This window comes from Crocodylus porosus, unplaced genomic scaffold, assembly GCF_001723895.1.
Source record: "Crocodylus porosus isolate Cpor-Errol unplaced genomic scaffold, CroPor_comp1, whole genome shotgun sequence".
Taxonomy (NCBI): domain Eukaryota; kingdom Metazoa; phylum Chordata; order Crocodylia; family Crocodylidae; genus Crocodylus; species Crocodylus porosus.
The window spans coordinates 32,281,400-32,296,095 of record NW_017728949.1 but is presented as its reverse complement, the minus strand read 5'-3'; the positions used below and the strand labels follow the sequence as shown (position 1 = coordinate 32,296,095).

Genomic DNA, 14,696 nt, shown 5'->3' with positions numbered 1-14,696 from the left:
GATATTTGTTCCATTGTTTTCGTTGACCTTTCTGTTGACCCTCTAGATTTTCTTGAAAAAGTTTTGCAATGCTCTTGACTCGTTACATTTCAAGAATATTTTACTGGTGAGCCATGATGCTCTCTTGTTCTATTGCAATGTCAGAATGCTTCTAGATTCTGGTTCTTAGACGTAACTTGTTTAAAAAATGAAATGGAATATTCACATTAGCACTCGCTGTTCCTTTGTAGCGATCAAAAGCAGATCTATATTGGTGATGACAATCCTTTAACTCTGATTGTCGATGCTGAGAACCAAGGAGAAGGAGCCTATGAAGCAGAACTCTTTGTTGTCATTCCACCTCAAGCAGATTTCATTGGTGTTGTTCGTAACAATGAGGTAAGTTTTGTGACCAGATTCCTTCCTGTGAAGTAGTTAGGTTACAGGAGGGGCTCAAACTTAAGCCAAATGCCTTTTCCCAGCCCCTTTAGTCTAAGAAATCGGCCTAGAAATTTCACTGAAACAGACATCCTTACAAGGACTCCAGTGTCTGATTTGTTTCTAGTTGTTTTGTAAGTGTCACAAAAGAGGTCTGTCTGGCACACTCACTCTCTTGCTGAACTCATATAGGCTTGTTCGCAAAGTATGGATGTCAGCAGCAGAACACTTCCACCTTTCACAGAGGAGCTTCCAAAAGTGAACTATTTTAAGAAGTGCATCTAGATCAAGATTTATGAACTATTATGCACTAATATTTTCCTCTTAACCCTAGTGTTTCTGCTCAACAAATTTCAGGTATTCTGTTTCAGCCCTCAAGTTGTCACAATAACTTCTTTGGCAGATGATTCTGGATTAGTAGAGAGGTGTCTAGCAACAGTGGATAGGCTGTGAACAGTAGCTATTAATAAACAGAGTGTTTTTTCTGTTAGTCTTTGAATACTGCACTTGCTATTTAATTCAAATGCACAACACCTCATATTCTGGGGAAAGAGGTGAGCAAATCTAAGAGACGATAATACTAAGTTCCAGTTCCTTCCTTTTTGCACAAGTAATGACAAAGAAAAAATTAAAATGCTGGGTTCTGCAGGATATTCTGTCTCTGAAGAATCATTTGTAAATGTGGGGGCCTCAGCTACCTTGTGCATACTGTGTGTATACTGGGATAAACTTCCTAATAGCTACTTTAATTTATCTTTCCTTGGAGAGAACACAAGTAACCATTAAATGCATTTTTATTTGCATTGTGCTGGAACAGGCAAAATAATGCAACAAAAGGATAGAATGTCTAAATAGCAGCCCTCATTCTCAAAGTTTCTCTTAAATTCCCAGTAATGCTTTGTCTCGTGGTGCTCTTAGTTTGTGCCTATGCTTCCAAAATTTCCTCCATCTCAGCTTTTCATCATGCAGTTGGTCCATATGGTTGTTTAATTTGGTTAAAAAGTTGAAAAAATGCTAAGGATGAAAAACCTTTGGACTTGAGGTCTGGTAATCAAGGCTGACTAGACTGTTCTGTCTTTCATGCTCACTCAAAGTGATTTCCAAGGTGGTCCTTCCTTGCACTCCTTTCTACCTTCCTTAACCTCAGTTGTGCAGCTAAGGAGGAGAACTATCAGGGAGCAAAGAACTTTAGATTTAAAGCAAATCTTGTTCTTGATGAGACAACTTACCTTCCTACTTTGGTGATTGTTTGTGGGATCATGGCAGATTTAGACAAAAGTTGGACAGTCCCTTTTCCCCCCACTTGTGGTACCTAAGAAAGTGACTCCTCATCCATGTCTTAGTTACTGTTACAGTGGTTGTCATTTATTCAGCCTGGTATGGTATTTGTCTCTGTGTATCCTGGGTCTTGTTTCAAGTGGACTGGTACAGAAAGCATTACATTTTTATTAAGACTGGGATATTACATTTTGATGAATGCATCATGCTTGCAGCTTTGTTCCTTCCATTCAAATAACAAAAGGTATTGCACTGAACTTCTATATATTCCCCTCTGTTTTATTACAGGCTTTAGCAAGACTGTCATGTGCATTTAAGACTGAAAATCAAACTCGCTTGGTAGTCTGTGACCTGGGAAATCCCATGAAGGCCAAAACTAAAGTAAGACTTAGTCAAGTGGGTTCCTGGGGGTTCAAAGACGGGTGAAGATGACACTTTACAGATCTATAATATGTTTTGGTACTCTTTGAAGAAAAGTTGCATTCATACTGCTAGAAGATCATCTTTGCCGTGTCTCCAGTCCAACCTTTTTGTATGGTCTGTTCCCAGTATTCTGCATAGGCCATTTCTTCTGGTGTTGGTGTTGCCAGGTCATCTCAGAAGATGATCTATAGTTTGCTAGACTATTAAATCTGTGTGATATTTAGGTCTCAGCATTGCTCACCCACATGTTAAAATAGTTCAAAGAAAATATTCTGATAATTCATTGGAAGTTTGCATTTAAAAAATAATGTATATAGATTTGATAATGTAGCTTTACTAAAAGTCTAGCATTTTTCACCCATGCATTTCAAGGTACAAAAGTGAAAAAATAACTTCCAGCCATCTTAATGACACACGAGCTAAGAAGCAAAAAGATTTAAGGATATGTCTACATAGCTAGCTGGGGTCAACCCTAAGGCTACCCTTAAACCCATACCAAGAGACCTTGCATTGAAAACTCAAAAAGCTCAACCCTTGGCAGTAGTCCAGCCCTCCACAACTCTGCTGAACTTGGGTACATACGGTTAGACCATGTTTCTAGCCCATATCTCTTTGCAGTTGTGTTCAGAACCTGGACTTTGGAAGTGCAGGCACAAGAAGTCTTCCAGTTGCAATCCCATAGCTATGTGTCAAGCAGAAGTAACTAACAGGTTGACTTCTAGAAGATGTCTGTGCAAAAAGCATTACAAGAAGGGGCTGGTTGAAGATGATCCTTAGAGTCGGCACTAAATATCAATGTAAATGTGTCATGCAGTGATTTAGTGCAGAGCTGGCAATCAGAACCTGTTTTGTCAACTGTCATATCTGCATTTAATTTATTAGACCATGTGACAAATTGTGCCTTGTTTTTTGAAGTCAGCTATATGACAGCTAATCCCAAAGTGGGATGGATACATTTCCAGTCTGAGTTCATCAAATGACCCTTTTTGACAGTTCCATCTGCCGCTTTCTCTCCCATGACACTGGGCCTTGCACAATTTCAGTGAAATGCAGTAATGCTAAGAAAGTTTTGTTATGAGCTTTACCTCATTTCCACTAACCTTTGACCGCTTTGTTTTTAAGCTGTTAGCTGGGCTGCGTTTCAGTGTACACCAGCAGTCAGAGATGGACACCTCTGTGAAGTTTGACTTACAAATCCGGAGGTATGCAAGTAGATGTTAACCTCCTCTCTCCCAATCAACTGAACACTGTAGCTAGCTTTGAAACAGATATCCTGGTAAATAGTTGGACTATGAATAGAACATTTACAATTGAACATAATTTCCTGCTCTGCTAAGTAAATGTTTCATCATGGGTTTAATTAACTTGGATAAAACTTGTGAACTGTTTCCTTGTTTGCATGCAGTTGGCTTTTCTTCATAGCCATTTTGCTTGTTGTGGCACAAATGTGGCACTGCTCTTAAGTGATGGTGGGGACAAAAGCATTTGAATTATTTGGTGAGAAATTTCATATTTTGCACTCTGACCAAAGTTCTAATCTCCTGTCTGCTTATGTCCTGACATAAGGACATCACTCATTAGACTCAAGATACCCCTTGGAAAAGTGCTCTTATAGAAATAGTCCAAAAATACAGAGGAAAAAGTACAGAGTAATTTTTCTGTTGCAAAGATCTCAGAAATACCAAAAGAGATCAAAATGTCATTGATGCTATGGATTCCTATTTGAAATCTCTGGGTTTATCTTGTGAATCATAGGTAGGTGTTTGTACATCTAACTGTAGTATGGCATCCCACAGCACTCTTGAAGGGATCTTGTGGCACCCTGGTTGAGAATCAGTGCTCTAATACAGGAGTTTTTGGCCTCTTTGCATCGGTATACCCCCAGCGGCTGGACACGGAGCAGTGTACCCCTGGTGGCTGGACACCAGGGTGGGGGGTGGCATGTGGCCAAATGCAGAGGAGCGGCCACTGCCACGTGTGAGCTTCCCCCACCTCCCGTGTCCAGCCAGGTGGGCGGTCCCTGTGCAGCAGTGCAGGATGGTGCGTGGCAGCTTTCTGCCCCCACCTGCTCACACATACCCCCTGGGGCCTTCTCAAGTACCCCTGGGTGTATGTGTACCCCCTGGTTGACAACCCCTGCCCTAACAAGCTTCAGTTCCAAGACTGATGCTCTGCTTGGATACTGTAGCCGTTCTAAGGGGTATTGTCTGCATACCTCAATGTAAAGCTGTACAGAGGCACACAAGCTAGCTCTAAACAGTAGTAAATTAGTCCAGGTAAAGCTGTTTATTTGGGCCCCTGAACTTGCTCAGGTATTTGCACAACTACATTGTGCCATGTATGCACACCCTAAGAGCACAGTAGGCTGTTTGCTAACATTCACAAATATTCAGTGCATACACTTTTGATTGCGAAGTGCTAGCTCCACGTGTGAGTTATCTGAAAATGCTGTTCAAAACAGGGACCATTCGTTGCATATGCTATGCTTGGCATAACACATCCTGACATTTAAATGGAGGATTCTTGGCAATGCTGTAATAAAAACAGAATATGACAATACCTTTGCTAGAAGTTATTGTGCCCAGAACATACTAGTGGAGTATATTTTGTGTGCTTGTTTGAAGAAAACTTCAAGACTCTTGAGATGCACAGCTGAAAGGAGTATGTCTGATTACTACTTTCATCTCTTAACTAATTCACAGCTTGAAATGCAGCTCTTGGGGCATCAGCTGAATTTGTCACACTAAATTTGTCAGAGGGACTTTGTTATCTTAACCCAATGAATGGATTATTTTCATCCATATATACAGTTTTCATTTCCAGAACAGATATGCCAAATAGCTTTAACCCTTTCATGCTATTTTAATGATACAGTAGTTTGCCTTGATGATTGGCAGTACTATAAACCTTTTGATCTCACATTACTGTCTGATTCAATTTTCCTCTCTATCAGCTAGTATGCTATGGCATGGTGTGCTTTGGCTAGTAGCATATAACTCTTAACCTCCCCTTGGAAAAGGTAGTAACTATTGAGCCACAAGGCATCTTCCTCATCAGCTAGACTCTCTGATTCCCTTACAGGAGGAATGAATAGTCATTGTAGATTCTCTTTCCCCCCCTGCACCAGCCTTCCCCTGGCTGCTCCTGCTTATGTGTGGGGAATCAGCATGACTAGTTGTGTTGCTCACTGAGGGAAGGTGCTACAGTATTTCTCTTGTTCCTATCTGAAGAAACTCTTCTTCCTGACTTCTGCCTTATCCAAAATCATTCCCCAGTATCTAGCTCTGAGACCTTCCCTCATTCTGTTTTACCTTCAGACTTTCAGGAGAAAAATCATTTGTGAGGGAACTGATCAACCCTAGAATAATACAGTAAAAGTTAATGTAAAGAAGGGATGCACATCTTATCTTATTAATCTGTTTTGGAGAGTGATGTGTAAACAAACAAGACAATATAAAACCTGCGTCCACAGAATGAGAGGGGGGACTGCAGTATGTAGTGACATGTAACAGATCAAGGAGTGGTTATAATACCCCTGCAGTTCTGTATGTAGGAGATGTGTCCTACTAGCTTATTATGTGCCTTTCACTTCGCTCAGAGGTATTTTATCTGTTACAACCCTTGGCTAAGTTCCCTTAGGACGAGTACCTTAATGGTGAAAACCAGCCTGCTGTGTTTAAGCCAAGCTTTTATCTCCTGTAACTTCAAGTCATCCGGGTCTGAGCAGAGTCTTGAAGACAGCTTCTTGGACACACTTTCAGGGAGCAAACTTCCTGAATAGTCCTGAGAAGTGAGGCCCCATGGTTCAGCTACTCCAGAGTCCAGGGCCAAGATATTTCCTCCTGGTCAATTCTTTCCATCAGCATGCCCTTCTTAGAGTTCTTGCCATGTCCATACTGAAGTTTACAGTTTAGCTCTTTGGGGATTTTCTCTTCTACCCTCTGTGGACTGTAGGCACAAAAAGGCCTTTGCACTGGATAAGAGCCATTAGCAAGTAAATAATCTTTGTGATATGACTAGATGCTTCCTGATATTCCTTTTTCTTACGGTGACGCACCTAAGAACCAGATCTCTGAACACAGGCATGTTGATGCAATCTGAGAGCAGAGTTGCATTATACCATGAAATACACGGTCATGGGCATAATCATACAAAATTCAGAGGATTCAATGGGAAGTCTGTAGTTCACACAGACACTTGTTCAAAGGCATTATGTGATACAGTGGTGTAATTATTCTAGCTTCCAAGATGGTGAAATATGTATTGGTCAGGAAGAAAATACTGTCTTGCTACCTGTAACTTGTCATTACAACAGCTATGAAAAGATAGCATAAATGTAGGAAATCATGCTGGAGAGCTGCATTGTCTCATACATGGGATGTCAAACATGCCCCGCAGGCCAGATCCAGCCCACAGAGCCCCCTAACCTAGCCTGCAGTGCTGCCTCATTGACTCGTACTCTGCACCAAACCGGCTCCATGCTCAGTGCCTGGGGTGTGTGCCACCCATAATACTCATTGGGGCTGGGTCCCACCCAGGCTGTGTTATCCATGGTATTTGCTGATGTTGGTATCGACTATACCAGCCTGGGTGGATGCTCAGAGCACTGAATCAGGCTTGCGGGCTAAGGTGGTGGGGGGTTCGTGGGCCTGATCCAGCCCAGGGACCTGGCCCTCATGAGTCATCCAGCCCCTGGGGCCAAATAATTTGACACGCTTGGTTTAGTGGATGAAACAAGGAAGCCCAGCTCTGTTACTAGCCCACTTAGTGACCCTTGGGAAAGTCACTTAATCTTAGTGTTTCAGTTACCTCCTCTATAAAACTGAGACAAGTGCAGTTGGGGCACAGGATACACAGATGACTCTAAGGGCACTTTTACATGTGCTCTGGGGTTGAGGGGAGTGCTTTAATTAGGACGGCTCAGAGAGCTGCTCTTAAAGCGCTGCAGCGTCTTGTGTATCAGCATCCCTGCGCTTCCAAATGGTGGCAGGGGCACTTTAACTGAAGCTTGTCAAATGTCAAGTGCCTCCACTGCCATTTTGAAGTGTGGGGATGCTGATACATGAGACGCGGGAGACTGCCAGAGTGCAATAATGACCATGCTTCACAAGACCTGATTTATCAAGTTTGCTCCAATGCACTGTAACTACAGTATGTCAGAGCAGCCTCCTAGCACAGTTACAAGTACCTGAAGGTTGCCCTGGGGTTAAAAAGAGGCCAAATCTGAGTACTTTAAGGCCTTTTCTAACCTAAGATGACTAGCTAGGGGCCAGAGTGCCAGTGGTGATAGTTTGAGAACAGCTTGGTGTTATTTGTGGATTGCCTCAGGTGCCGGGCAAGGACACAGTTGAACTAAGAGGACTCCCAGATTCAGCTGAGTCAGCTTTGTGCCAATTACTGACCTTTCACTGCTGGTGGAAACCTTGACTGTATTTACTGGCAAGTTTAAGGTTTCTTCATGCCCCTAAGATGATACCTCAGTGGCTAGACCAGAATGTCTAGACTCCAGTTTTTATATCTTTCCTTTTTGGTATAATGGTCCAGAACTTGTACTGATATTAAATAATGTATGCATGTGTCTTTTAATTACTTTTCCACGCCATTTAACAAATGAACTTACCTTCCTTACAGCTCCAATCTGTTTGAAAATATAAGCCCACTAACATCTTACCAAGTTGACCTAGCCATCTTAGCAGCTGTTGAAATTAGAGGGTAAGTGCTGATCTGAATTGAGCAAAAATATTTCCTCCTTCCCCCATCTCCTTTTTTGCTTCCTTGATTTTTGTTTTTTGTTTTTATTTCTCAAACTTCCTTTCAAATCTGTCTGTTTAGGGTCTCATGTGTTGAATGGTGTATAAATGAGACAAAACATGGCTATCTTGTCAACTTTTGGTCTACAAATCATTTTCAGGGCACACCAAATTAATCAGCCTAAGTCAATTTTCAGAATGGGTCTTGGGCTTTAGTGTTTTTTGAAAATGTTTACCCTTCATTTGTACAGTGCATTAAAAAATTATAAATGAATAAGTTACTCCATCTGAACATGCTGCAAAATCACAGTTCAGACAAAAAATAGAATTTTAATGAGCTGGAATTTTCTTTGACTTTTAGTTTAAGGTTGAAAAAAGCAAATTTAAAGTTACAGAATATCCATGAAGTTGTATTGACTTCCGTAATGACTTCCTCTCTCTGTAATTTACAGAAAACAATGTAAAAAGTATATGATCTTCCTAACCAGCAAATCAGCTCAAAATCCTTCTTTCCCAGAATATGTATATAATTTAATAACTCAGAAAAGTTGGGTTTTTTTAGCCAAAAAAGGCACAGAAATTCTTCAAATATATTCTGATATTTTTTCAGGGAAGAAGTTGTTTTCTGACATTGCTTACTCATTAACACTTAGCACGTTATTTAGCAAAGTAAGAATCACCTGCGATGCCCTATTTTCTTTAATTTCAAATGCGCATCAGAAAGATGCTGCTTTATTCATTTTTTGTTTTCTTGATGCTGGTAAAACGTCCTGCTTAAAAAAGAAGAAACTCATTGTGCACTGTCACCAGCTCTGGTGTTTCAGATGCTGGTTAAATTTAAGTACCACAAGTAGCTGTACTTACCAGATTTCCCTAAGCCTCACTAGGTATTTTTCACATAGAACCCTGCATTCATTGTTGTAATTAATGAAGTATGTTGATAATAGAATAATACTGTATAGCAAAGATGATCAACCATTCATTACAGCAAATCCTCTGTTCAACTTCTGCATTTTCCAGTATGTAGCATGGAAATGTGAAGGCAGTCAATCAGTGTTTTATTTTTAAATACTTTGTACTTTTTTTCCCCTCAGATCTGTATTTTAAAAGCATTAAGGTCATCTTTTAGGAATTGGTCACATATTAGGCTTAACTTTGGATAATTACTATTTGTTCCCTTCACTGTTCAGCGTGTCTTCTCCTGATCACATCTTCCTCCCAATTGCAAACTGGCAACCTAAGGAGAATCCAGAGACAGAAGAAGATATAGGACCTCTCGTTCAGCATATCTATGAGGTATTTAATTATTTTTCATTTGAGGTTCCCAGATGTGGATGGCTAATAAGTAGCAAGATGCAAAGAAAGAAATACTTTCGCTTACATTTTCTATATACAGCAAATGCGCTTTTCTTCATCTTGGTGTTTGATAGGAATTTAATAATTTGCTACTGTGAGCCAGTCCATAGTCTGTGCCTCCTTACAATTAATAGAGTCAACTGTACAGTGTTGTAGGGGTAGGAATTTGGAGGAACAAGGAATTCCCCAGTTTCTTGCATCAGTTACCTTATACATAACAACTGTTCATGTTGTCACTGACCACTCAGATCTAGACAGATTATTTGGTACTGTGGTATATCATGCAGCAGAGTATTCAGTAAAGTGACTAGTCACTGTATAAATTATTCGGATAGTTTAGATGTACTTTCTCTATTGTGAGTCATTATTATAAAAGCTTTTTCCCTCAGAAATTGCTCTTGAAGAATCTGTTTGTAGAGATTTCATCTGCATTCAATTAATTGTGGTAATGAAATTATTCTAAGAGCTATCTGAATGAAGATGGTTCAAGTTAATATACGATATACAGTTGATGCAGTACCACCTAACTAAAGAAACTGTGCTTGCCCTATATCTGATATACCATGTACGTGCAAAAAATATACAACATGTGCCTGATTTCATGCAGGGTAGTACATTTTAAAAAAGGAATTCCTTGAAGGCCGAATAAAGAATCTTTCTTAACTTTATTCAAAAGAAACTTCCTTTTTAGCAATTTATTAAAGGTAACTTACAGTTTAGCTTCTTAGAGGCTTTTTTTAAAATCTGTGTAATAGTGTTGATACTGTTTTACTGTCAGTTGTGGTGGGGAGGAGAATCCTTCTGGTGCACCTTCATCCAAGTCTCAGTTCAAATTGTAGATTAGAAGCTCTAGCCTTCTAACAAAGAGGATAGTTTTTCAGTCTTTTTCTTTTCCTCACTAGCTGAGAAACAATGGTCCAAGTGCCTTTAGCAAGGTCATGATGAATCTTCAGTGGCCTTACAAATATAACAACAATACCTTGCTGTATATAGTCCAATATGAAATTGATGGACCCATGAACTGCACTTCGGATACAGAGATCAACCCATTGAAAATTAGGGTAAGCAAGGACTTTTCTAATGTTATGCTCTGAATGGAGTACTTTTTCTGTCTCTTGGCTGCATAAAATCTGGAAACAAGAAAACAATCTTGTAGCAGATGTGCTGATGGTTATTTTACATTCTCAGCAGTTGCTATATTTTTACAGTGTTTGCAAAACTACCTTTCCTCCATTACTTTTATTTATCCTTCCTTTATTTTCCCCGTTATTTGCTAATTTACAGTGTCTTGTATAGGTAGAAGCCAGCTGGAAGAGTAGATAGTAAATGGTTTCTCAACTAGAACTTCAGACCTACTATACAAAATGCTTTTTAACTCACATGTCCTAGTTTTCAGTCCAAAGCAATGGAATTTTACTTACCCTAGATTTAAATAGAAACATTTCAGACATACCTGTTTGGATTTCTGAGGGCTATTTTGTTATTGTTCCTTTATCTAATTTATTTATCTAGGACCTAGTCCAAAACCAAGGGAGTTCAGTGTGGGTTTTTCATTGACTTCAATGGATTTTGGAACAAACTAATAGTGTCACAAAAGTATGCAGACTTTGCAGAGCCCAGAACAAGATAATTTCCCCTTTTCATAAAAAAGACAAGACAAAGAAATGGCAGATAAGAAATAGCAGGTTAGAATAAGGAAGCTGGAAGAAAAGTTTTTAATAATGAGGTTGGAACAGGATGCAGTGGGCATTAGTAATTCCAAAAAAAAAATGGCAAGAATTCTTTGTCTACATATCCACAATATAAAGGCAGTGAGGCCCAATTGTTTTTTGTTTTTTTTAATCTGGCATGCACAAAATAAGCCCCCTGCCCCCCCAGTCCCCTTTCCCTCTGTAATCTGTGCTCTGCTTTCTGATCCCTGCCCTATCTCCTGCTATACTGCCTGCCCCCTCACTGATCCACTGGATGCCACAGATAGGGGCTGCCTGTGCCATTTGTGGCACATATACCACAGGCTGGCCACACCTGGACTAAGGTAAGATATTCTGTATGTGTTCTTTGCATGGAATGTTCTTTTATTCTTATGAAGTAGGTTAGAAAATGTATATTAAATATATATATATTTGTCATCCATTTTCCCTATGTCTTATGTAGTAATGTGAATTCAAATCCACTTAAGAAATAAAAGGTAATTCTACATATATAAAGTTAATAGAAACTATCTAATTGGCTTATGTAAAATTTGGGAACAAAATTCCAAGATTAGAAGAACTAAAGCCTTTAAATAGCATGGTGGCATCTCCTTTAATAATGGATTTAGGTGGGATGGAGTATGAGTGCCTGTATGCATTTAGAGTCTATATAGAGACTCTATAATATAGTGAGTTGCTAATTTCTAAGAATAAAAGATCTCTGAAGTACTGAGGGGAAACCCTTCAACAGGAAATTTCTTAAGCTGAAAGTTTTTGTTGACAGAATCTGTTCTACCAAGCATGAAACCTCTGTTGACATTAGTTAATGGTCTGTTAATTCAGCTGGCTGATGTACTGCAAACAGTATGCAATGTTGGGAGTGTTTAGTTATGGGGAGACAGGGAATGGATTACTACTACGTTTTAAGTTTTATGTAGATTTCTGCATTAGTGATCTAGGGAGGCAGAGAGCAGTATGTTGTTTCAGTTTGAACATCTTGAAATTGCAAATTAGAGAGGAATTTAGGGAGACTAGAAATGCAGGCAGGCAAATAGGTTTCATTCTCTTGCATGTACTGGCAGAGCCAATGCGAGAGAAAGTATGGGTCTGCCTGTGCTTTGGGAAGTTTTTCTGATGAGCTCATTTTGTATTTCTTCATGATGATGCTTCAGGCATAACACCACTGAAGTTAATTTTATAATGGTTTCACTGTGCAGCTGATGAGGGCTTTTCTGAGGTGGGGGGGGTTGCCGTAGTGTCACAGTGAGAAAACAGTCTTGCGTTTTGAAAAATCCATTTACACAATTGCTTTTTTGTTTTCTCTGAAACATACAAAAAGCAACCATTGAGAAAAGAGCTTGTGTAATACTGTCTAATAGCATAGCCAACTATTGACTTGTAACTCAAGTTATGTACATTTCCAGTTATAATCGTTATTAGTAATAATTAATAAAGATCCCAAGACTTTTTTTTTGCAGGAGCAGAGAATTAGCCTGGCATCCTAGCTGTAGTCTGTTTGGGGCCACCTAACATTCCCCTGGCAGGGGTGGTGCTCTATGCCAAACCATGCTTTAATGCTGCTCTCTGGAGTCAAAGTGGTCCTGTGTTTTATCCCCTAGGTGACCATCTGTCAGCAATGGGTGTAAAATTATTCTTGTATCCATTGTATTTAGTAGCTTGTAAAAACAGAGAACATAGTACATGCTGTTTATTAAACTGAGTCTTTCTTGGTGCAATAGATTTCTACTCCTAAAGAAGATGAGAAGAATGAAACACTTCGTGGGGAAGAAAGCCGTGACCATCACATCAGTCGAAGGGATATAACTGCCATTGAAGGAGATGTACATACTTTGGTAAGCTTTGTACTAGTTTCTTGTAGTAATGTGTGTCTACTGTTGTATGTAGGACTTTTAATGGAAAGATGAGAACTTTCAAAAAATTATATTGAAAGAGCATATCTTGTGGGTCCTTATAATTGTTTTTTCCTTAGTGTGTTTCTGTTTTCGGTGGAATATGTCTTCCAGTACAATCAAGTAGACATTGTCTTAGTAGTTATCTGCAGGTCTGAAGGTTGTGCTATACAAATAAACAATGGCTTTGAGGTCCTTTTCAACAATTTCCATTTATTGCTTTATTTTGTGGATTTAGAAGTTGGCCTATTGTGTGAGTGAGATGCAGGAAAAGAGAATAACTGAGTAGAAGTGGAATAGGTGAGCAAGGGCTGGATATATCCTACTAGCTGAACCATGGAGACATCAAAAAGTATATTTTCTAATGGACTTTCTCTCTTTGGACCTTGTTTTATCTTCCAAACAAAAGCAACTGAGAGAGTAAGAGAACTCTCTGAGCAGCTGAATTCTCAAGGGAGCCACTGTCCATAGGGAATGTAGGGCAGTTTGTTTCTTTAGAAAAGGAGTCAATAGTGCTAGCTGTTGAGGGGAAGAGAGTGGGGACCATCATACATAATAGCAGGTAGGGCTCTGCAAAGCTTCGGATCATGATTCAGATTCGAAGATGATTCGGATGATATGGAGGCCGAATCTACGAATCCGAATCAAATCACTGGAAGCTTTAGGCCAGGGGTCAGCAACCCCCAGCACGCATGCTGAGCATGGCACGCAAGGCCATTTTGCTTGGCGTGCCACCGGCAGCCCAGACTCTCAGCAGCTGCTCCCAGCAGGCAGCTGGGAGGCTGCAAGCCCTGCTACAAGAACACCAGGCTCTGTGGGCTGGCTGCAGCCAGGAGGCTGAAAACAGCTGCTCTGGGCTCTGGCATGTCAGCACTCTGGCACCTTCCAAGGTAGACATTGTGGTTTTTTTCAGCACTCCAGCCAAAAAATATTGCCTACCCCCTGCTTTAGGCTTTCCAAATTGATTCAGAGCTTCCAAACCAATTCAGAAAAGATTCAGAGATCCCGCCATAGGGTATAATGGGGAATCAGTTAAATATCTATAACTTTGTTGTCTTTTGGCTGATTCAGATGAAACTTGCAGGGATGGTAGTCTCTGCTGAGAGCATGACACATGCCAAGGTAATAGGTGCAGGGGTTTCTGGGAAATTGTACCTCAACATCCTGAAAGGAAAACTCATGGGGGAGGTTAAGCCACAGTAGGGTGAAAACTGCAGTGATGGTAGCCCCTGCTGAGGCCACAAAGCCTGTGAGCTTTCAAGGAGATAGGTGCAGGGGTTCTGGGGCCCTGCACCTCTTGCTGATGACAGGCAAAACTCATGTAATAGGTGCTCATGCAGCTGTGTCTGTCTTGGGGCATGGGGGCCATAGGGAAACTAGTGTGACGCCTGCATGTGACACGAGTTTTGCTTTCAAGAATTTGGGGTCCAGTTTCCCCCAACCTCCTGTACCAATCTCCTTGAAACTTGGCAGGCTTTGTGGCCTCAACAGGGGCTACTATCCCTGCAGTTTTCACCCTTCTGTGCCTTAACACACACACAGTGTCACCTGGGTCGTGAGTTTTGCTTGTCAGCAGTTTGAGGTGCTGTTTCCCAGAAACCCCTACACCCTCATCTTGAACCTTGGCACGTGTAATGCTCTTACCAGAGCCTACCATCCCTGCAAGTTTCTTCTGAATCAGCCAAAAGACAGCAAAGTTATAGATACTTCATTGATTTCCCCATTATTTTCGTCCATCCTCCCAGTCTCGGGCTATGGGCTGAGGAGGGAGAGGAGGATCCACGCGGTGAACCAAAGACTGCGGCGCTGGTGTTATCGGGAAGGCTTTGGCTTCCATGACCACAGCCCGCTCCTTGGAGAGAGAGGCAGCG

The 14,696-nt window shown here is 40.7% G+C and overlaps 1 protein-coding gene across 1 annotated transcript in view; it reads left to right on the top strand.

The window, feature by feature from the left end:
* Positions 1-14,696, top strand: part of ITGAV (integrin subunit alpha V) — a 73,718-nt gene that overhangs the window by 54,064 nt on the left and 4,958 nt on the right. Inside the window, exons 21-26 of the mRNA XM_019554036.1 lie at positions 1,984-2,076; positions 3,241-3,320; positions 7,750-7,830; positions 9,059-9,164; positions 10,127-10,285; positions 12,655-12,768. Coding sequence (XP_019409581.1) covers positions 1,984-2,076; positions 3,241-3,320; positions 7,750-7,830; positions 9,059-9,164; positions 10,127-10,285; positions 12,655-12,768 — 633 coding nt within the window. The remainder of the gene's footprint in view (positions 1-1,983; positions 2,077-3,240; positions 3,321-7,749; positions 7,831-9,058; positions 9,165-10,126; positions 10,286-12,654; positions 12,769-14,696) is intronic.